The 24,481-nt window shown below is 38.8% G+C and overlaps 2 protein-coding genes across 2 annotated transcripts; one reads left to right on the top strand and one right to left on the bottom strand.

The window, feature by feature from the left end:
• Positions 1-428: 428 nt before the first annotated feature.
• Positions 429-14,668, bottom strand: lypla1 (lysophospholipase 1). Its single transcript, XM_079865062.1, has 9 exons — positions 14,453-14,668; positions 14,332-14,363; positions 14,191-14,256; positions 11,833-11,880; positions 9,853-9,923; positions 9,593-9,666; positions 8,535-8,636; positions 7,093-7,266; positions 429-4,103 (listed from the first exon to the last, which is right to left on the bottom strand). The coding sequence occupies exons 1-9, from the start codon at positions 14,492-14,494 to the stop codon at positions 4,047-4,049; spliced, it is 666 nt and encodes a 221-aa protein (XP_079721188.1). The 5' UTR covers positions 14,495-14,668; the 3' UTR covers positions 429-4,046.
• An 838-nt stretch (positions 14,669-15,506) lies between these two features.
• mrpl15 (mitochondrial ribosomal protein L15) lies at positions 15,507-23,976 on the top strand. Its single transcript, XM_079865051.1, has 5 exons — positions 15,507-15,697; positions 16,854-17,011; positions 17,544-17,709; positions 21,541-21,664; positions 22,355-23,976. Exons 1-5 carry the CDS (start codon positions 15,593-15,595, stop codon positions 22,690-22,692), a joined length of 891 nt encoding a protein of 296 aa, XP_079721177.1. The 5' UTR covers positions 15,507-15,592; the 3' UTR covers positions 22,693-23,976.
• The last annotated feature ends 505 nt before the right edge of the window (positions 23,977-24,481 follow it).

Raw genomic sequence — 24,481 nt, 5'->3', positions numbered from 1 at the left:
CGATTTCGTGCTACATACATCATAGTACTGCAAAACACACGCCTAATAATAATCATGTAGGTCCCCAGAAACCGAAGCATGAACTCCACAAGACCTCTGAACGTGTGGTTCAGGAACGCTTTGAGAAGCAACTGAGCATCGATATTCCCCAGATCTCAATCCAACTGAACATCGATATTCCCCAGATCTCAATCCAATCGAGCATCGATATTCCCCAGATCTCAATCCAATCGAGCATCGATATTCCCCAGATCTCAATCCAATCGAGCATCGATATTCCCCAGATCTCAATCCAACTGAGCATCGATATTCCCCAGATCGCAATCCAATCGAGCATCGATATTCCCCAGATCTCAATCCAACTGAGCATCGATATTCCCCAGATCTCAATCCAACTGAACATCGATATTCCCCAGATCTCAATCCAATCGAGCATCGATATTCCCCAGATCTCAATCCAACTGAGCATCGATATTCCCCAGATCTCAATCCAACTGAGCATCGATATTCCCCAGATCTCAATCCAATCGAGCATCGATATTCCCCAGATCTCAATCCAACTGAGCATCGATATTCCCCAGATCTCAATCCAATCGAGCATCGATATTCCCCAGATCTCAATCCAATCGAGCATCGATATTCCCCAGATCTCAATCCAATCGAGCATCTATGGGAAGCGCTGGACCAACAAATCTGATCATGGAGGCCTGACCTCGCAACTTGCAGGACCTGAAGGACCTGCTGGGAAAGACTTGGTGCCACAAACCCCAGGACTTCAGCAGTCCGTGTCCGATGCGGGACAGCACCAGTCCAGGGTGGCGAGGGAGTGAATTCCTGGACTCAAAATGAACTCCCAATGTTTCCATTGAAGTTTTCAACTTCAGATGTGGTCTGAGTGATCCAGTCACATACGTATATCTTGGGCCCTATTTAAACTTGTGAATGGATTACATACCAGCGCCCAGTTGTTCAAAAAGGTTAATCTGGATCAGAATGATCTGGATTTGAAAATCCCACGTTTTGCTATCCAGGATCAGGGAATCCATTTGATATCCGTGCCGGTTTTTCAAAGCAATATTGGATTGGATCCGCCTGATCCAGAAACACACTTTTTCAGATTACCAAATCATGCTCTACGTCATGGTGATAGGACAAAATATGAGATGGGGGATAAAAAATAGTTTTTAATGCTTTTGCGTTCTCCCAGAAAAGTTTTGTGTAGCGTTCACCCGAGAAACTTTGCGTTCGCTCACAAAGAACTTTTGACTGGTTCATCTCTCATGATTGTGCCAATGCTCAGACAGTGATTTAAAAAAACAAAACAAAAAAACACTTTAAATTAAACTCATTTTATTTGATATCTACAGCTGTTTGGGGATTTTATGGCACCAAAATCTGTTTTTTATTTTACTGGATGCTACCGAAAAGCTTAATGTCTACTGCTAATTAGGGGCCAAGCACTGAAGGTGTGTAATCGTTGGCGTTTTTCTTCTTCTTCTTCCTCCGCTCTGGGAGTCTATGGCAGCCCATTGAAGCGCTTGCGGGAAAGTTATGAAATTTGGCACACTGACAGAGGACAGTCTGAACTGTCACCACAGCAAATTTGGAGTCTCTAACTCATTCCCTCTAGCGCCACCAACTGTCCAAAGTTGCACTTATGTTTATGTTAACTTTTGAACCATAAGGGCTAGAAACGATTCTTTGGCTCAAGGCGACTCTGTTGCCTATGACGTCATTTTCAGTCTGGGAAATTCTTCCGCCATTTTGATTTTTCTAACTCTCCCTAGACCGTTGCTCTGATTTACACAAAAATTTAACCAGATCATCTTCAGACCATGCCGACAAAAAGTTATGGAATTCAAGTTGATTCGAATTGACAGTTTCAGGGCAGTGCCACCTAGTGCTCAGGAGATATGGAAAATTTACAGGTTTCCAAAAAAATCACAAAATTTGTCTCTTTAGATTCGGTGCAGAATTTTGGGCGTCAGCCATTTTGATCTTAAAATGCTATATTTTACGAAAGCGTAACGAAACTCTATACGTCTTCAGCACCATGCCCTGAAGGTACACAAAAAGGTTCGAGACAGCGCCACCCTGTGATCATAAGTTATGATGAAATTTACAAAAAGGCTAATTTTGATTTAACTTTTGATTAAATTATGCTATGAAACTGGTCTTAACTGATTCCTTGGGTCACGCTGAGAACATTAATACCAATTTTGCCCCAGTCTGCCAAACTCTCTGTCCACCATTTTGATTTTATTTAAAAAAAATATATATTTTTCAAACTGGTGGTCCGAATTTCACCAAAATTGAATAGTATCATCTTCAGACCATGCTGGCAAAAAGTTACGGATTTCAAGTTACTAGACGAAACGGTTGTTGAATTCCGCATCGACATATTTAATGGCATGATGCCAAACCGACTCTGAGGCTTTATCTCTCAACGCTTCGGCACCAAACTTTGCTTGTGTCATTGTCACTTCACTCTGAACACACCACATCAGTTTGGTCACAGCGCCACCTATTGGTTGAAAGTGATAAACCATTAAATCATTACTAGTGACTGTATTTATGATTTTTTTCAGCCATTTTCTCTTAAATCATCTTAAGATGCTCGTTGTTGCAGCTTTTCTAAAGTTCCAGCCATGCAGTCATGATCAAAAGCCAGATCAAAGCCAAGATTGGATTTTGTGATCTAATCTTATTTCAGAATCCTTTTTTGTTGCCAAAATCAGATTCCTTTTGAACAACTGGGTCCAGGTGTAGATGAAGCCTTAGAGACGCTTGTAAGTCATTCACTTAAAAAGTTGTTGCATTGTTCATAGAACTATCTGTGCTCGGATATACACTTAAAATGGCAGAACCGTGATTGTGCCTTGCCTCACACACTAGGATAGGCTTAAACAGGTGTCATGAAACACTGGTGCTTCTATTAGTCTCAGTCTAGAGGATTTACCATTTATATGTGAAATGAGATAATGAGATCTTGCACCGACTCACACCAAAGCAGGACTGACATCGATCTGTGGAGATCACCATCTCATCTGTTTATGACTTGATGCAATTAATGCATTTTATAAACTTATGTATACTGTATAAACTGTACAAAAAGAGAAAATTAACAATAAAGTACAAAAAGAAAACTGTTTTTAATGTCCCATGTGCAATCCTTGATTTAAAAACAGTATTAAAAACTAATCCAGAATTAATCCTACATCTAAATGGAAGTTGTAGGATTTAAGATATCTGCTCATAACAAACATAATTACAAACACAATTAAACAATGCTGGCAGTCAAAATGATATATACAGTGGGCTCGCTTGGCAAATATGAGTAAAACTGACTAAAAAATGGTTTGTGCCATTTCTCCTCTAATCTTTCATTCAAAATATTCACAAAAACCTAACTTTTAATTGAAGTTAATTTACTCAAAATATAAATGTAAACCATAAAAAATAAATAAAAAAAAACCTATGTGCCAAAATGATTGGCACCCCTTCAAACTGAAGGTCAAACTGAAGGATGTGTGTGTTTAAGTTCACCATAGTGATCAGGAAGTGATGTCATGACTTCCTGTATGGCTTCCAATATTTGTGGAGCACACTGTATATGTATGCATGTACGTATATATTACTGATTTTTCATGCAAATTGATGCAATCACATAGTAAAATAGTATATTTTAGTTTATCATAAATGCTTGTCTGTACATATTGGTGCATTTTAACTATAGTTCAAAGACAACAGAATTATAGAATTATATATATACAGATAATTATTCAGGGCTTGGCAAATCTGGCCCATGAGATTTACTTTACTGCAGAGATTTTCTCCAACCCTGATCAAACACCCATAAATAGAGCCTCAAATAAATCAAACTATAATAGATTTTCATTTAATTGTAAATAACATTTACAAAACATTACATTCAGTTTTCACTTAATCATATTTTTTTTTGAAAGTACATTATTTCCATTATAAACACTGTTTTCAGTTCATGTTGAGTTTGGAAGTGTTCAGATGTCTGATTGGAGAATGATGATTCATGGACTGATTGGGGGAAGCTGCCGCTCAATAAACTGTTTGATGTCCATCATTTCCTGTTGTGAGAAACGGAGAAGAGAATCAGTTGAAAACATTTCATGTTAAAATGGACCTTTTTCACAAACTGTTCAACACTTAACTGAAAATCTATTAAAAAAATGTTTTATAGACACTTATAACACTATACTTACTGTTATATGACCTAATAAGCAAAAATGTTTCTAATAATAGCCGAGGGAGTGACGGCACATTTCACATCATTCTCTCGTCTGACGGCTGAATACAATCTCTCGATATATCATGGATTGTTTTATTTTGCTGTTGGAGAAAATAGGAATACTATGGAAGCTTGTTTCAGCCACTAAATAATAAATAAATAATAATAATTATGACTTTTTATCTCACAATTCTGACTTTTTTTCTCACAATTGCAAGATATGAAGTCAGAATTGTTAAAAATTAAAGTCGCAATTCTGAGAAATAAAGTCGCAATTGGGAGATATAAAGTCGTAATTCTGAGATATAAAGTCGCAATTCTGAGAAATAAAGTCGCAATTCTGAGATATAAAGTCACAATTGTGAGATATAAAGTCGCAATTCTGAGATATAAAGTCGCAATTCTGAGAAATAAAGTCGCAATTGCGAGATATAAAGTCGCAATTCTGAGAAATAAAGTCGCAATTGGGAGATATAAAGTCGCAATTCTGAGAAATAAAGTCGCAATTGCGAGATATAAAGTCGCAATTCTGAGAAATAAAGTCGCAATTGGGAGATATAAAGTCGTAATTCTGAGATATAAAGTCGCAATTCTGAGATATAAAGTCGCAATTGCGAGATATAAAGTCGCAATTCTGAGATATAAAGTCGCAATTCTGAGAAATAAAGTCGCAATTGCGAGATATAAAGTCGCAATTCTGAGAAATAAAGTCGCAATTGGGAGATATAAAGTCGCAATTCTGAGAAATAAAGTCGCAATTGCGAGATATAAAGTCGCAATTCTGAGAAACAAAGTCGCAATTGGGAGATATAAAGTCGTAATTCTGAGATATAAAGTCGCAATTCTGAGATATAAAGTCGCAATTGCGAGATATAAAGTCGCAATTCTGAGATATAAAGTCGCAATTCTGAGAAATAAAGTCGCAATTGCGAGATATAAAGTCGCAATTCTGAGAAATAAAGTCGCAATTGGGAGATATAAAGTCGCAATTCTGAGAAATAAAGTCACAATTGCGAGATATAAAGTCGCAATTCTGAGATATAAAGTCGCAATTCTGAGAAATAAAGTCGCAATTGCGAGATATAAAGTCGCAATTCTGAGAAATAAAGTCGCAATTGGGAGATATAAAGTCGCAATTCTGAGAAATAAAGTCGCAATTGCGAGATATAAAGTCGCAATTCTGAGAAATAAAGTCGCAATTGGGAGATATAAAGTCGTAATTCTGAGATATAAAGTCGCAATTCTGATATAAAGTCGCAATTGCGAGATATAAAGTCGCAATTCTGAGATATAAAGTCGCAATTCTGAGAAATAAAGTCGCAATTGCGAGATATAAAGTCGCAATTCTGAGAAATAAAGTCGCAATTGGGAGATATAAAGTCGCAATTCTGAGAAATAAAGTCGCAATTGCGAGATATAAAGTCGCAATTCTGAGAAACAAAGTCGCAATTGGGAGATATAAAGTCGTAATTCTGAGATATAAAGTCGCAATTCTGAGATATAAAGTCGCAATTGCGAGATATAAAGTCGCAATTCTGAGATATAAAGTCGCAATTCTGAGAAATAAAGTCGCAATTGCGAGATATAAAGTCGCAATTCTGAGAAATAAAGTCGCAATTGGGAGATATAAAGTCGCAATTCTGAGAAATAAAGTCGCAATTGGGAGATATAAAGTCGCAATTCCGAGATATAAAGTCGCAATTGCGAGATATAAAGTCGCAATTCTGAGATATAAAGTCGCAATTCTGAGAAATAAAGTCGCAATTGCGAGATATAAAGTCGCAATTCTGAGATATAAAGTCGCAATTGCGAGAAAAAAAGTCAGAATTGCGAGATGTAAGCTCGCAATTGTGAGACAAAACGTCGCAATTATCTTTTAAAATGTTTTATTTTGTGGCAGAAACAAGCTTCCATAAAATACAAAAAATAATCTCCCGTTCATCGCTATAGAAGTTCCCGAAGCATGATGGCTTCTGTGAACCCCGGAAATGTGAAAAGGGTCCAATAATGCATTCAGCTCCTCTGTTCCAAACCTTAACGAGCACACAGGGAGCAAATTAAGGCTGTTCCTCGTTATGAAGAACCCCAGAACGGCCTTGATGAGCTTCCGATGCAGTTACTGGTGAGGCGACTCCATAGATTAGGAACAGAGATTATGTATTTCAGGTAGAGCTGCACGATCCTGGATGAACTGAGAATCATGATTTTTTTTTAGGTTTTAAACAAACTTAACAAAATAACGTAATATCCTAGAGGTTCTGACAAAATGTCTATTCAAAATATTTAATTAATTTGAAATATTAATAACAAATTGGGTTGAGTGAATGATTCAATGACTCACTCATAAATACACCATTGTTTCATTACTGGATGAATCAGCGTTTTTTGAATGAATCTTTTAAAAGAATTATAACACATACTTTAACGGTCTCTTGTCGCCATCTACTGGTGTAACAGAGTAATCGATGCAATCGTTATTTGAAGCGTCAAGTTGCAGTACTTTCAAAAGGTGATTTGCTCTATTTTGATCACTACTGTAAACATCAGTGTTTATATCCGAACTATAAACTTTTATCCCAGTTCTTCTGTCATAATATGAATATTTGTAAGAGAAAAATAATGATAATGTGTAGTTGAAAAGACTGGTGTGAAGTATATCTGTACATGACAACTGCTCTCTCCGGATCAGAACGTTGTGTGTGTGTGTGTGTGTGTGTGTGTGAGTGTGTGTGTGTGGTTCAGGAATTAGATCATGTGTGTGTTTGAATCGAGATCATGATCTCTTTCCGCTCTAACTCCAGTATAACGAGATCTTGGTTTCCTCGAACCTCGGGACAGGCGCTGTGAGGCATCCCAGGATAGGTTTTAAAGGTGATGTTGGAGGGGTTGAGCATCATCTTGAGTTTCTCCACAGTGAGACTGCCTAAGATCGGAGGAACGAGAGGATCTGCTTCACCGTGACACTGCAGCACCGAGATCTCCTTATTACTGATGATCACTGACTGAGTTAGTGTGAGAGAGAACAGAGGAGAAACACACACATGACATTAAAGGAGTCGTTCACTTCAGAATTAAAATGTCCTGATAGTTTACTCTCTCCCTCGTCATCCAAGATGTTCATGTGTTTCTTTCTTCAGTGGAAAAGAAATGAAGGTTTTTGAGGAAAACACTCCAGGATGTTCCTCCATATAGTGTCTTCAATGGGGTCCAGCGGGTCGAAGGTCCAGATGTGAGTTTCAGTGCAGCTTCAAAGTCTCGACACGTTCCAGCCGAGGAATAAGAGTCTCATCTAGACAAACCAGCCGACATTTATAACAAAAATACTTTTTAACCACAAACGCTCGTCTTCCACTCGCTGTGATGCGACACACATTACGTCATCAGGTTGAAAGGTCACGCGTGTTCCGGTTCAGGAATGTAGAGTAGGGAGAAAAACTCTCATCTAATTTTCTCCTCCAACTTCAAAATCGTCCGAAATCGTTGTTTTAACTTTTATTTATTTATTTGTGAATGGCGTTTGACTCAGTCTTTGCACGTTCGCTTTATAAACACTGGGTCGGTTTTTACGCCTACGTCCCGCTTGACCTTTCAACCTGATTACGTAATGTGTGTCGCATCACAGCGAGAGCAAGACGAGCATTAGTGGTTAAAAGTATATAAATGTTTATTTGTTATGAAATGTCGGCTGGTTTGTCTAGATGAGACTCTTATTCCTCGGCTGGATCGTGTCGAGACTTTGAAGCTGCACTGAATCTCACATCTGGACCTTCGACCCGTTGGACCCCATTGAAGACACTATATGGAGAAACATCCTGGAGTGTTTTCCTCAAAAACCTTCATTTCTTTTCCACTGAAGAAAGAAACACATGAACATCTTGGATGACGAGGGGGAGAGTAAACTATCAGGACATTTTAATTCTGAAGTGAACGACTCCTTTAAACGGCATTCGCAACCCTTCGTACTTTGGCAGTTTGTCTTCTTTACAGCAGAATTAAAGTGCATCATTGATTATTAAGTTTCTGTTTATCACTGTAAAGCAGCTTTGAATCAATCTATATAGTATAAAGCGCTATATAAATAAAGGTGACTTAACATTGTGGCGTTAGAATAAAAGAAAAGTTTCAGAGGTGATGGACGGTATTACATTTGGATATAAGATTATGAAGACATTTTTTAATAACATGCACTGATAAACTGTGCATGAATATGATGGTATTGAAGCATGTGTGAAACGTGTTCTGTGATGCTGTGATCTGGATATTCCCCGACCTGTGAGAGCGAGTTCCTGAGGGGCAGCCAGCAGCTAAGAGCTACGACACCCGCTAGCTTCTGCCGCGCCGTCAGCGCGCTGTAGAGAGAGAGCGCTCCACCCTACACACACACACACACACACACACACAGTGTGAAGAAGCTTTAAAAGACTGAAGATTAACCGTTTTGAAGGCAATAAAGTCCATCAAAAATAAAAGACAGACCGACAGATAGGTTGCTATGGTGTTTTAGCATGTTGCTAACATGTTTTAGATGGTTGCTAGTATGTTTTTAGAATTAACACACTGTTACCATGATTTAGCATGTTGCTAACACAAATCAGCTCATTGCTATCAAGTTTTAACGGGTTGCTAGTATTCTTTAGCACATTGCTAGCATGTTTCTAAACATAAATTGGCACATTAACATGTTTATAGCAGAAATTAAGACATTGCTAATATGATTTAATATATTATTAGCATGTTTCTAGTATAATTTAGTTTGGTGCTAACATGTTGCTAGCATGTTTCTAACATGATTTAACACATTGCTTGTATGTTTTAGCATTAGCTAACGTGTTATAGCACATGATTTAGCACGTTAACATGTTTCTAGCATGAATGAGCACACTGCTAGCACAATTTAATATGATGCTAGCATGATTTAGCACATTGCCATCATGTTTCTAGCATGATTTAACATATTGATAGCATATTTTAACATAAATTAAAACATCACTAGCATGTTTTAGCATCTTGCTAACATTTTTGTCAGTTGGAGTTTGAATTTTTCGTCAATGTAAGTCTATGGGATTTTTCCATTTAATCATCATTTTTAGGAAAACCGTGAGTCGCATCAGTTAGAAAAGAGACAGTAACGCGAGTCTGAACAGTCTGGAGGTCTGAGCCAAGTTTGAGGGTTATAGCTTTAAAGTCTCAGAGGAAAAAGAATATGTTTAATTTTCCTGTTATCAGACATTTCATCTGGACCAATCAGACACTGGTGGGCGGAGTCATTGTAAACAGAGAGAGAGAGAGAGAGAGAGAGAGAGAGAGAGAGAGAGACACTGTCCTAACCTGAGAAAAGCCTCCCAACACAATCCTGTGAGAAGGAATCCCGTTCTTCACTTCTTCATCGATCAGTGCTTTGACTGCGGACAAACTCAGTCGTTCACATGTCATGGCAGACTCAGCGTTCAGTCGTTCTTTCGCTAGTTTATATTATTATTTCGCTAGTTTATATTATTATTTCGCTAGTTTATATTATTATTTCGCTAGTTTATATTATTATTTCGCTAGTTTATATTATTATTTCGCTAGTTTATATTATACTCAACTGCTCTCAGCGGCTCTTCTGATTCCAGACTCATCTTCCTCAGCATCAGGACGGAGGCTAATTATGTCAAACCTAAGAAGCACATCAGGGAAGTGTGTAGTAAGTAGAGTTGTGTGTGTAGTTGTAGAGGAGTGTGTGTAGTTGTGTGTAGTTGTAGAGTTGTGTGTGTAGTTGTAGAGTTGTGTGTGTAGAGTTGTGTGTGTAGTTGTAGAGGAGTGTGTGTAGTTGTAGAGAGTTGTGTGTGTAGTTGAGTGTGTGTAGTTGCAGAGGAGGAGTGTGTAGTTGTAGAGTCGTGTGTGTAGAGTTGTGTGTGTAGTTGTAGAGTTGTGTGTGTAGTTGTAGAGGAGTGTGTGTAGTTGTAGAGGGGTGTGTGTGTAGTTGTAGAGGAGTATGTGTAGTTGTAGAGGCGGAGTGTGTGTAGTTGTAGAGTTGTGTGTGTAGTTGTAGAGGAGTGTGTGTAGTTGTAGAGGAGTGTGTGTAGTTGTAGAGGAGTATGTGTAGTTGTAGAGTTGTGTGTGTAGTTGTATAGTTGTGTGTGTAGTTGTAGAGTTGTGTGTGTAGTTGTAGAGGAGTGTGTGTAGTTGTAGAGGGGTGTGTGTGTAGTTGTAGAGTTGTGTGTGTAGTTGTAGAGGAGTGTGTGTAGTTGTAGAGGAGTATGTGTAGTTGTAGAGTTGTGTGTGTAGTTGTATAGTTGTGTGTGTAGTTGTAGAGGCGGAGTGTGTGTAGTTGTAGGGAGTGTGTGTAGTTGTAGAGTTGTGTGTGTAGTTGTAGGGAGTGTGTGTAGTTGTAGAGTTGTGTGTGTAGTTGTAGAGGCGGAGTGTGTGTAGTTGTAGAGGAGTGTGTGTAGTTGTAGAGTTGTGTGTGTAGTTGTAGAGGCGGAGTGTGTGTAGTTGTAGAGTTGTGTGTGTAGTTGTAGAGGAGTGTGTGTAGTTGTAGAGTGTGTGTAGTTGTAGAGTTGTGTGTGTAGTTGTAGAGTTGTGTGTGTGTAGTTGTAGAGGAGTGTGTGTAGTTGTACAGTTGTGTGTGTAGTTGTATAATTGTGTGAGTAGTTGTATAATTGTGTGAGTAGTTGTAGAGGTGGAGTGTGTGTAGTTGTAGAGTTGTGTGTGTAGTTGTAGAGTAGTGTGTGTAGTTGTAGAGGAGTGTGTGTAGAGGAGGAGTGTGTGTAGTTGTAGAGTTGTGTGTGTAGTTGTAGAGTTGTGTATGTAGTTGTAGAGTTGTGTATGTAGTTGTAGAGTTGTGTGTGTAGTTGTAGAGTTGTGTAGTTGTAGAGGAGTGTGTGTAGAGGAGGAGTGTGTGTAGTTGTAGAGTTGTGTATGTAGTTGTAGAGTTGTGTATGTAGTTGTAGAGTTGTGTGTGTAGTTGTAGAGTTGTGTAGTTGTAGAGGAGTGTGTGTAGAGGAGGAGTGTGTGTAGTTGTAGAGTTGTGTATGTAGTTGTAGAGTTGTGTGTGTAGTTGTAGAGTTGTGTAGTTGTAGAGGAGTGTGTGTAGTTGTAGAGTTGTGTATGTAGTTGTAGAGTTGTGTGTGTAGTTGTAGAGTTGTGTAGTTGTAGAGGAGTGTGTGTAGAGGAGGAGTGTGTGTAGTTGTAGAGTTGTGTGTGTAGTTGTAGAGTTGTGTATGTAGTTATAGAGTTGTGTATGTAGTTGTAGAGTTGTGTGTGTAGTTGTAGAGTTGTGTATGTAGTTGTAGAGTTGTGTGTGTAGTTGTAGAGTTGTGTAGTTGTAGAGGAGTGTGTGTAGAGGAGGAGTGTGTGTAGTTGTAGAGTTGTGTATGTAGTTGTAGAGGAGTGTGTGTAGTTGTAGAGGGGTGTGTGTAGTTGTAGAGTTGTGTAGTTGTAGAGGGGTGTGTGTAGAGGAGGAGTGTGTGTAGTTGTAGAGTTGTGTGTGTAGTTGTAGAGGAGTGTGTGTAGTTGTAGAGGGGTGTGTGTAGTTGTAGAGTTGTGTAGTTGTGTGTGTAGTTGTAGAGTTGTGTGTGTCTCACCAGGAAGGCATCGCCATGTTCATGTTGAGGGACACCGGCATGACTGGACTTTCACGGTCAGTTACAGGAAAACAACAACATGAGAAAGAAAGAAAGAAAGAAAGGAAGAGAAAGTAAGTGCACGAGTCGCTCCTGTATATGTAATGCACAGAGTGGAGAGTGAGTGAAGGGTACGACCTCTCTGGTTTGGGTTAGGGCTTCGTGAAGCTTTAGTCTTTACCCAGAGATCAGTGCGCATCAGACTGCCAAACTCATATCTAGTGTTATCAGGTGATGTGTTAATGACAGCTAATAGATGAGCTTCAGTGAAACAGTGCTGGTTTGTAAAAGCTGTTTTGACTGAGTTTTCGCTGCATTTACACTGTTTGACCAGCAGGGGTCGCCAGCGGAACACTGAATCATTGAGCGGATCAGTCGATTAAAAACACTTCGTTTCTCTGGTCTCGTTTAACAGGCTGCACCTGCTCTGAAATTTTTCTTAAGGAATAAAGTTAAAGAAAAATCTTACCAATTATTTACAGATGTTCCCGTCACTGACAGATCCTGCTCACTGTGTGAAGCTTTGTCCAAAACTCATTTGTCCCTTAACTCAATCTTATTTAAATCATAATAAAAATGATTGAATTATCCTGAATGTACTGCTTTAATCTTGTAAACATATTCTTTTCGGGGGTTTTATATTAATGACTAAAATATGTCCGAAGCAAGTTTAGGTATAAACTTACTTTTGTTTACATTCATAAATGTAAATACACAAAAAAATAAACCCCACTTTAACATCTTCAAGCTAAATTGAATTTGTGCTTAAAGGGACTATTATGCAAAATGAAGTTGTTTGAACATGTGTCAGCAGTGTGTGAACACAACCACTGATGATGGTGAACATACACACACTCCTCTTTTCTTAATCCCCATAAATCATAAGCAGTGTCTCAGAAAAAGTTGAAGATTGTAGCTTTTGTGATGTCATAAATGCTAAGGCCACGCCCACAAGTTCTGTCGGACTCCGCCCTATTAGCATAGACCCGCCCTGAGTGAGTCCGCCATGTTTATCTCCTCGCCAGAGCGTTTCACAGCAGCATTCAAGTAAGAAATTAATTCTTATTAAAACTACTAAAGTTATTCAGTCAAGAGCAGTGAGTGGTTTTCTGTGTTTCTTTTGTTGTTTGATTCATACAGGCTCCGCCCTCTTCTGGAAAGGGGGCGGGGAGCAGCAGCTCATTTGCATTTAAAGATACATGCAAGAAAACAGCACGTTTTTCCTTCTACTCAAAAAACGGTGTAATAAATTATCTGAAACATTCTGGGGACACATGAGACTTACATAGCATCTTGTAATCTTGTTAATGTCTATTAATAAGCGATAAAAGCATGTCAAATTTTTTTTTTTTACTTCATCGGAATGGTACGAAACTTGGTAAACGTTTTGGCACTTGCTGTGTGAACACAAAAAAAATCACGGACATGATTCAAACAGGTTTAATGGTCTGTAAACAATAGTCACACTTGAGCTCCTCTCGTCAAAAATGAGCGCATTGGAAATGAACGGGAGACGAGTTTCCTCTAGTGGAAGCGTTTGGTACTACAGCCGAACAACATCTCACTGAACGCTCATTTACTGAGATATCAACCTCAACTTTGGAACACAACTTGTTTAGATTTATGGCTTTGATTTTCTTGCAGTTTTAGAGTAAAACGTGTTTTTGAAAATATACATTACATCTGAAAAAAAAAAAAGAGTCATAACAATAAACATAAAATAACTTTTATTAATTTTATTTTATAGTAACTTTTTTTAAGTAAACTTTTTTTAACTTCAGCAATAATGTGCCAGGTGTCGTCTTTGAAAAGAGATCAAACTTCAGTCTGTGCTTTAAAGCATTCAAGATTTACGACAGTTTAAGGTGGAAATTACATTTTCAGGTCTATGCTCAAAACGTGAATAAATGGATTATAAATACAACGTAAATATAATGTAGTACCATAAAATCCCCTAAAAATACAAAAGATTCAATAAAAAACATCAAACTAAAATATCCTTTCATTGAAAAAAAACAAACAAAAATTCGGTCATTTTTGACCGTCACGCGAAGAGCACCAGAGGGTTATTATTCCTTAATATGCCTTCAACATCATTTGTATAATATTCCTTATTAACAGTTTTTCCTTTATACTGCCACTTGTTAGTTGAATGTAAAAGTTTGAATGTAATAATTATGATTTCACGGGGTCAAGCATTTTTCAGAAAAGGCATAATAACAATAACACAGGCAAATATCAGGTCACGTGGTACAGCATAACAGGAATGACCCATATGACAATGTGCTAAATAAATATAAATGTATGTGTATTACATACGCATGAGGGCAGATGTACTTGACATGAGGAGCCCTGATGGCCGCCAGAGCTTGAGCCCAGCCGTGTCTGAGGAGAGCACAACCTGTCAAACACTTCATCAGACTTCATTCAATCATGACACATAATCGAGATACGGTTTACCCTGTGTCTCCCAGGCCGTGGAGGAATATCACCTGGAGGGGGAAACACACAACAAGCTAAAAGTATATAACATTTAAACCCCAAAATCTGAGGGCAGTATAGCGCTGATGACGTCACTTACAGCAGCCGTTGCTTTACTAGCGGCGGGAACGATCGCTGACATGTTATTAGCGCGCGAAAGAGTCCTTCAGCTTTGTATTCATGAACAGAACGCTTCAATGTCATCAGCTCACAGCGACAGTTATGATTCTGGACTCACTCACTCACTGACGGGCGCTTTCGAAACACGCTTCATAAAGCTTCGGATCCTGAGTGAATCATTGGATCTGAACCAGTGACTCGGAGTCGGAGCAAAGTCACGTGATTTCAGCAAACGAGTCACTAGGGGGCGATGATCTCCGTGAACCCATGAACCAGTGTCTGTATATGATTTTACCTGATCTCTGATCAGTTTTATACATTTGTAGACATTTAATGACACCTTTCATGACAAATTATGTAAAAGGAAGAGTTGTAGTTAAAAGTCTGTTTTGATTGGCCAACTCACCATAAAACAAACGATACAAGCCCTATAATATAATAAAATAACTAATATTATAGAGATACTTCATATATATGTGTTAATTGCATTTAATAGATGATTGCTTCAATGAAACATTGCAGTTGGTTTGTAAAATGTGTTTTTCTGCACGAGGTTTCGCTGCATTACACTGTTCTGACCAGCAGGGGTCGCCAGCGGAACAGTGAATCAATTGGCGAATCAATTGATTCAAAGCTTCAAAACGCTTCGTTTCTCCCACTACAGGTTTAAGGTCAGAACCTGCAACCCTAGTGTAAATGCTGCCCGTTTTATTGGTATTGGAAATCATAATTTTTTTACTATTCATGTGATGATTCGGTTGTTGTAGTTACTTAGAACTGAGTCCGTGAAGGATATTGAAACATTAACATTTTTATTGTAAGTTCTGTTTTTTAACATTATTAATAGACCTCAACCATAATTATGGCATAATGATTTACTGAGGATGCGTCACAATTAATGGTTAATAATTATTTTTCGCAGTTCAATATCTGTTCAGTACTGATTTGCAACTTCATTGTAACCGATGTTTCAGTGAATACAAACAGAGAATGTCTAATATGATACAAATATGTCATGTGACTTTTATTATTGTTCTTTCCCGCATGTGCTTCCGGTTTATCGCACCACGTGAGCCTCCCCATGTCACCTGCCCTTGACTAGCATTTCTCCTGCTCTATCATGTCTGTGAGCAAGACAACATCGGGGAAAACCATCGACATCGTGAAGAATCTGCCTCGCATTACACTCGCCAACCTGCGACCGAATCCCGGTGCGACGAAAGATGTGAGTTTGTTCTTCCGCGAGGCGTTACCATGGAGCTGATTAGCGTGCTAGCATGATCAGATGCTCAACTTTAGCGACACGTTCTAATAATATTCTAAAATTACATTATAAGTTTTATAATGAAAGTAGTCGTTTATGAAGAATGAATTATCCTTAAATTTAGTAAGAAATAAAAATTAATATTTATTTAATATCAGTGTTTTTGTCCAATAGAAATATCCAAACCTCTTTTAATCAAGATACAGTTACTTGAGATGCAAAAATGCAGAACAAAACGAGCAAAAACCAATATCTGAGTTATGGAAACTTCCCTGGGAAGTGTATTCTGAGCCCGCTGGCTGATATTTCTTCTCATTTTAACCACAAAATCACTTTATTTTGATCAGTCTCACGGTAAACAAGACTTCATATTTTGTCATTTTGTATGTCCAGTAAATTATCTTTATTTATGAACCTTTAGACGATCTCTGTCTATTAAAGTCCCCCTGTGGTCAAAATCCAGCGTTTAATGTTGTTTGTGTCTATGTGGTGTTTTTAATCTGCTTTAAGACAAACCATGTGTAAGTTCATAAGTCGACAGCATTACTGAGTATTTCCTCCTTAAAACTGCAGTGAACCAAAGACAGTCTCAAAAACACGCTTTGAAATCGCTGGTGTTTCTGACATCACAAACTACCTTGTAACCAATCAGATCAACGTGTGATCGTCAACCAGTGGATCTCTGAGCTGAGTGGGTCTTTGGTGTTTTATGCCCCCAACGTCGCCTTCCAGGCAGCGAGGGGATGGGTAGGTTTAAGGTTGAGGGTAGGGTTAGCTGCCTCTAAGGAGCCATTGGGGGCATAAAACACCATCGAGCAGCTGAGTGAGTGAGTGGAGGCGGGGCTCATTCGCATATTCATAGAACCGCGCATACTAAGGCAAGGGTGTCGAGTTACATTCAAGATATGTTAAGGAAAAAAACATTTAAATATGTCATTTTGGTGATTAAAGATGAGTTTTAAGGGATATAATTATAGACTACAGGGAGACTTTAAACCTTTAAAATGTTAAATCTATTAAAGTCGTGCAGCTCTACTAGAGAACATGGCGTTCCCTTCGCTCTATTCCTGGTTTCCTGAGCTCGCTCTTGAGAGGAGTTGGTCTTGTTCCCGCACAGGAGAGGCGCAGAGGTCGAGGGCTGCACGGAGGGAACCGCAGCGGCCGGGGTCATAAGGGGGAGCGGCAGCGAGGGAACCGCCCGCGGCTGGGCTTTGAGGGCGGACAGACCCCGTTCTACCTCATCATCCCCAAATACGGATACAACGCCGATCACAGGTATGACGGCTAGCTCTGCAACGGATCGGCTCCCCACGGTTCGGCACGCATGTGATTCGTGGATTAACTGCTAAATTTAACCATTATAGAGTGAAAGTTTATCAGTTGTACGTGTTTTGTGAGATTGATTCCTCTGTGTTTCCGTGTCCTTTTAACGGACACATAAACACTAAATGATGTCTAAACACCGTCTCTGCGAGTGTTCTCCCGGTTCTGTCGTAGTGAACGGTTGAGAAAGAGAAAAGTGTGTCGGTTTATTCGGTCTTAAAGTGACAGTAGCCTAATATTCCTGCTGGTGTTTGTGTCATTAATGTTAATAAAACAACAAAATACAGCTTTAATAAAGATGAAACTATATTTAATTTCTTCATTGAGCAAGTATTTTACATTTAGACTTAATTATTAATTTCTGTACCTGAATACTACTATTAGACTACTATCACTGACTGTTCACAAATGTTCAACTTTATCAGTTAGACTAGTAGTTTTTGATGTGTGTGTGTGTGTGTGTGTGTGTGTGTGTGTGTTCCAGCCGCCGGCCGCAGTATCCCCCTCTGTCCCTGCGGAGGCTCCAGTACCTCATCGATCTGGGTCGCCTCGACCCAACACTGCCCATCGATCTGACCCAACTGGTCAACGGCCGCGGAGTCACCATCCAGCCTCTGAAGAGAGACCACGGCGTTCAGCTCACTGACGAGGTGTGTGTGTGTGTGTGTGTGTTGAAGCCTGTTACATTTGCACATTCATTTATTGTTTAAGCATTTCTTAAGTACTGAGAACAGGCGCGCTCAACTCCCAAGCCGTTTATGGGTGCAAGTTATAAAGAAGTTATCAAATAAAGATGAAAAACCGCACTCTCTAGTCAGATCTCATATATTTATTTATACCATGTCCACACAGACGCGCAGTGTGTCTCACACTGATGATGGCTTAGGCTGAAACGCGTTAAAGGAGAACTCCAGTCAATTTTAACATTTTTTTGTACATTTGGAGTGCTGTCAATACAGAGAACAACGACAAAAATCAGTGTTGCCTTCACCGAGTTATTCTATTTTTAAAATTTGCACCCTGTTGACTTCAATGGGGCAAGTTTTAAACCTGCTTTTAGCCTCTTAACATCCTTGATGTGTCATTACAAGTGCCCAGGTCATGTGAGTGATTCCTTCTGAGTGAACACGAGTGAATCTGACTGCAGTAGATGTGCAAGATATGAATAAAAATGTTAATTCGGCCAGCGCTCATACCTGTATTTACATCCTGTTTTCTGTCGAAGTCCACAGTAGTCGATTGTCGAGTTCTCCACTGTTGCTTAGTTACCTATGATCACGCGTGTGAACTCAACAATCGACTACTGTGGACTTCGACCGAAAACAGGAAGAAAATACAGGTATTTGCGCTGGCTGAATTAACATCATTTTTATTCATATCTTTCACATCTACTGTAGTCAGATTCACCGTGTTCACTCTGAAGGAATCACTCACATGACCTGTGCACTTGTAATGACACATCAAGGATGTTAAGAGGCTAAAAGCAGGTTTAAAACTTGCCCCATTGAAGTCAACAGGGTGCAAATTTTAAAAAGAGGATAACACGGTGTAGGCAACACCGATTTTTGTCGTTGTTTTCTGTATTGACAGCACTCCAAATTTACAAAAAAATGATCTCAATGTTAAACTTGACTGGAGTTCTCCTTTAAGTTCACAGTCTTTTGCCTTTTTATCTGACTTTTGCTTCAAATCAAAGTTTGTAATGTTGTGATTCTCTTCGTAGCTGATTGGTTCAGTTCATGGCTTATAACGCTTTAACCAAGACTTTTTAAAAATCCCTATGGGATAAATGAATGGGAAAAAAACTTCCAGAACGTCGCTGAAAAAGTGGGCGTCACTAATGCACTGTATAAAGAGTATAAACTATCTATAAAATTGCAGCTTAATAAGTAGTCGACTCTTGAACTGCTTTAAACCACTTTTAAACTGCTTTTGAACTGCTTTAAACCAGTTTTGAACCACTTTTGAACTGCTTTAAACCACTTTTGAGCCACTTTTGAACTGCTTTAAACCACTTTTGAGCCACTTTTGAACTGCTTTAAACCACTTTTGAGCCACTTTTGAACTGCTTTAAATCGCTTTTGAACAGCTTTAAACCACTTTTGAACTGCTTTAAACCACTTTTGAGCCACTTTTGAACTGCTTTAAACCACTTTTGAGCCACTTTTGAACTGCTTTAAATCGCTTTTGAACCACTTTTGAACTGCTTTAAACCACTTTTGAGCCACTTTTGAACTGCTTTAAACCAGTTTTGAGCCACTTTTGAACTGCTTTAAACCAGTTTTGAACCACTTTTGAACTGCTTTAAACCACTTTTGAACCACTTTTGAACTGCTTTAAACCACTTTTAACCACTTTTGAGCCACTTTTGAACTGCTTTAAATCACTTTTGAGCCACTTTTGAACTGCTTTAAATCGCTTTTGAACTGCTTTAAACCACTTTTAAACCACTTTTGAACTGCTTTAAACCACTTTTGAGCCACTTTTGAACTGCTTTAAATCGCTTTTGAACCACTTTTGAACTGCTTTAAACCACTTTTGAGCCACTTTTGAACTGCTTTAAATCGCTTTTGAACCACTTTTGAACTGCTTTAAACCACTTTTGAGCCACTTTTGAACTGCTTTAAATCGCTTTTGAACCACGTTTGAACTGCTTTAAACCACTTTTGAACAGCTTTAAACTGCTTTAAAACACTTTTGAACCACTTTAAATCGCTTTTGAACCACTTTTGAACTGCTTTAAATCGCTTTTGAACAGCTTTAAACCACTTTTAAACCACTTTTGAACTGCTTTAAACCACTTTTGAGCCACTTTTGAACTGCTTTAAATCGCTTTTGAACCACGTTTGAACTGCTTTAAACCACTTTTGAACAGCTTTAAACTGCTTTAAATCGCTTTTGAACCACTTTTGAACTGCTTTAAATCGTTTTTGAACTGCTTTAAACCACTTTAAATTACTTTTGAACCACATTTGAACTGCTTTAAAGCACTTTTGAACCACTTTTGAACTGCTTTAAACCACTTTTGAGCCACTTTTGAACTGCTTTAAACCACTTTTGAGCCACTTTTGAACTGCTTTAAATCGCTTTTGAACCACTTTTGAACTGCTTTAAACCACTTTTGAGCCACTTTTGAACTGCTTTAAACCACTTTTGAGCCACTTTTGAACTGCTTTAAACCACTTTTGAGCCACTTTTGAGCCACTTTTGAACTGCTTTAAATCGCTTTTGAACTGCTTTAAACCACTTTTAAACCACTTTTGAACTGCTTTAAACCACTTTTGAGCCACTTTTGAACTGCTTTAAATCGCTTTTGAACCACTTTTGAACTGCTTTAAACCACTTTTGAGCCACTTTTGAACTGCTTTAAATCGCTTTTGAACCACTTTTGAACTGCTTTAAACCACTTTTGAGCCACTTTTGAACTGCTTTAAATCGCTTTTGAACCACGTTTGAACTGCTTTAAACCACTTTTGAACAGCTTTAAACTGCTTTAAATCGCTTTTGAACCACTTTAAATCGCTTTTGAACCACTTTTGAACTGCTTTAATGCACTTTTGAACCACTTTTGAACTGCTTTAAATCGCTTTTGAACAGCTTTAAACCACTTTTAAACCACTTTTGAACTGCTTTAAACCACTTTTGAGCCACTTTTGAACTGCTTTAAATCGCTTTTGAACCACATTTGAACTGCTTTAAACCACTTTTGAACAGCTTTAAACTGCTTTAAATCGCTTTTGAACCACTTTTGAACTGCTTTAAATCGTTTTTGAACTGCTTTAAACCACTTTAAATTACTTTTGAACCACATTTGAACTGCTTTAAAGCACTTTTGAACCACTTTTGAACTGCTTTAAACCACTTTTGAACCGCTTTAAATCGCTTTTGAACCACTTTTGAACTGCTTTAAACCACTTTTGAACCACTTTTGAACTGCTTTAAACCACTTTTGAACTGCTTTAAACCACATTTGAACTGCTTTAAACCACTTTTGAACCACTTTTGAACTGCTTTAAAGCACTTTTGAACTGCTTTAAACCACATTTTAACTGCTTTAAACCACTTTTGAACCACTTTTGAACTGCTTTAAACCACTTTTGAACCACTTTTGAACTGCTTTAAACCACTTTTGAACTGCTTAAAACCACATTTGAACTGCTTTAAACCACTTTTGAACCACTTTTGAACTGCTTTAAAGCACTTTTGAACTGCAGCTTTAAAACGAAGAATGCTTTTGTAGCCTCTGGATTGGGACGCAGCTCATGTCACCTGATCAAACACACCTGAACCAGCTAATCACACTCTTCTGATCATTAAAACAATCCCACTGTGCTGACGCCGTCTGGAACCAAGCTCGCCGGACAGGAGCACGGTTGAAGATCTCGGGTTTAAGGCCTGTGGACTTCTGTAAAACTGTTTATTCATCCAGGTGGTTTTCATTGAAGCGTGTGTGTGTGTGTGTGTGCGCGCGTGCGTTTCAGGGTGCTGATATATTCTGTGCGAAGGTGAACCTGGAGGTGCAGATGGCGTCAGAGAAAGCCATCGCTGCGATCGAGAGGAACGGCGGTGTGATCACGACTAGCTACTACGACCCGCGCAGCCTCCGTCAGTATACGCTAACCCCACGCTAACCCTGATTCAGCTAACGCTAACCCTGATTCAGCTAATGCTAACCCTGATTCAGTGCAACACAGATCTATTACAGTCCAAGAGGGCGATAAACAACATCATATCGAGACCGCAATGAAATATACACTACCACGTTTGACTGGTAGCGTAAGTCGATCTCTGGAGCACTTTTTACATAAACTTAAACAATTTAGTTAAGCTTTTAAAATGTAATCAAGTGAAAATATAATTAATCTACCAATGCATGTCAAGTAAGATGCTGCACAACAGAACTGTGAAACAATATGTTAGTTGTATGATATTCCTTAATAATATTATTATTAATTTGAGAAGTATGTTTTATAATACGGTAGTGATATATTTCTGTCATAATCTCTTCAAGTTAAGCCGGACTTTTATTTTGACGGTTTGTCGTGTTTCATGGTGTATATAATGGTAGATTTTCTCAGATGAAACAGTGAAAAGCTGTTTTTTAAAAGTGTTATTGTTTTGCTGTGTGATTGGCTGTTAGATGAAGCCATGTTGAGTACAAAAGTCCAGAACGTATCATTGTTATCGACATTTTGATATGATATGTTTATCGCCCAGCTTTACAATCCACTGTACTGATAACAAATCTGTTGTACTGATAAGATTTGTGTGTGTGTGTGTGTGTGTGTGTTCCAGAAGTCCTCATCAAACCCGTGCCCTTCCTCATGTCTGGCGAACCCATCCCCAAGCGCCTGCTCCCCGGTGAAGAGCTTCTGCCGTATTACACCGACGCTAATAACCGCGGCTACCTGTCGGACCCGGCTGAGGTCCGGCGCGCGCGCGCGAGTCTGGCGCAGAAGTACGGCTACAGGCTCCCGGACGCCAGCGCGGACGAGCGCTTGGAGATGCTGGCGCAGAGGAAGGACCCGCGGCAGATCTTCTTCGGGTTGTCTCCGGGCTGGGTCGTCAACATGGCGGACAAGAAGATCCTCAAACCCACGGATGATAAACTCCTGCGCTATTACGGCTCCTGAGTCTTCTGTGTTCTGTGTTGAAGAACTGAATAAATTAAATTTCTGTAATAAAAAGCTGATTCCACGTTCTGTAATTATGAATGTATTCAGGTTGAAACGTTTGTAAACCTAAAGTTAACACTCGTCAAGCGCCGTATGCGAGTAGAATGAATGAGTGTATGAAATGTTTTTATTTTTATGCGTGAACGAGAACAAACGTGAACGACGCTCAGGACAGTTTAAGCCTTGACAATTTAAATATTCGAGCGCAAGAAGACGCGAAAGGAGCTCGTTTCGTTACTCGTGCGGGGAGGAAAGCTGTGTGTGCGGAAAACTGAGCTAAACAGAGCTCTCTTTCACATCTTCTTGAACTTGAGCGGACAAATTCACATTAAGTTATGTAAAAGAATAGTGAGTTGCCTTGTAAACCCAGTCGGTCATGTCTTAAGTGAACATAAACAGTTGGGAAAGTGAACGCATGTGTGTCAGTAGATCCGTGCATTCGGTCTTAAAGTGACAGCAGCCTAATATTCCTGCTACTGTCTGTGTGTTTAATGTTAAAGTCCCCCTGTGGTGAAACTCCAGCGTTTAATGTTGTTTATGTGTCTATGTGGTGTTTTTAATCTGCTTTAAGCCAAACCATGTGTAAATTCATAAGTCGACAGCATTGCTGAGTATTTCCTCCTTAAAACTGCAGTGAACCAAAGACAGTCTCAAAAACACGCTTTGAAATCGCTGGTGTTTCTGACGTCACAAACTACCTTGTAACCAATCAGATCAACGTGTGATCGTCAACCAGTGGATCTCTGAGCTGAGTGAGTGAGTGGAGGCGGGGCTCATTTGCATATTCATAGAACCACGCATACTAAATGAGGTGTAGAGTTACATTCAAGTTATTTTAAGGAAAAAACATTCAAATATGACATTTTGGTGATCAAAGATGAGTGTTAAGGGATAAAATAATTGACTACAGGGGGATTTAATTAAACACCAATGGACAAAGAAAAAATTACTCATTACTCTTGACTGAATATCTTTAATAAGGATTAATTGATAAGGATGTTTAGTTTATAAAGTAAAGAATATGCTTTTTTTTTTTTTTTTTACATTAGCTTACTTTCTTAAATGTCTGTACCTGAAAAGCACTGTTAATTTCACTTGTATCTTTGTTATATTGTGTTTATTTGTTTTATAGTGACAGTTTGCTTGTCTTTAATAATGTTTAGATATTAGATAGACAACACTCTTAGATAGACAAATATGCACAAAACCAACCATTGATTGGACATTTTGAATAAAATATTTAAACACAACAGTTGGGTTTGTCCATATTTGACCCAAACATGGGTAGAAACAACCCAGCATTTTATATAGTAGTTTAAGGTGTTGGAATAGAGATTTTTCACTGGGGTCAAAACTTCCTGTTCTTGCAAAACCAGTTTCATGGCCGGTACATGGTCTTATGTCACCGTCTGGTTATGATGTAGCGAAGCCTCGTTTGCTGAAGTCACGTGACTTTGGCAGTTTGACACGCGCTTAGGATCGCTGGTTCATCATTCAAGTGTTCATCACTATAGCTTTTATCCTACGTGTAAAAACCATATATTTGCCGAACTGTTTAGTGTAACTGATTTAAATTTGTCACATGTCATTTTGGTGATCAAAGATGTGTTTTAAGGGATAAAATTATTGATTTCACGGGGACTTTAATTAATTATCCTACTTGTAAAAGCCATATATTTGCCGAACTGTGTAGTGTAACTGTCTGTCCAGATGCTTCTCCCTTCGAGGATATACTGCAGTACCAAAT

Source organism: Squalius cephalus, assembly GCF_949319135.1.
Source record: "Squalius cephalus genome assembly, chromosome: 3".
Classification (NCBI taxonomy): domain Eukaryota; kingdom Metazoa; phylum Chordata; class Actinopteri; order Cypriniformes; family Leuciscidae; genus Squalius; species Squalius cephalus.
This window is presented reverse-complemented; position numbering and strand designations above follow the sequence as displayed.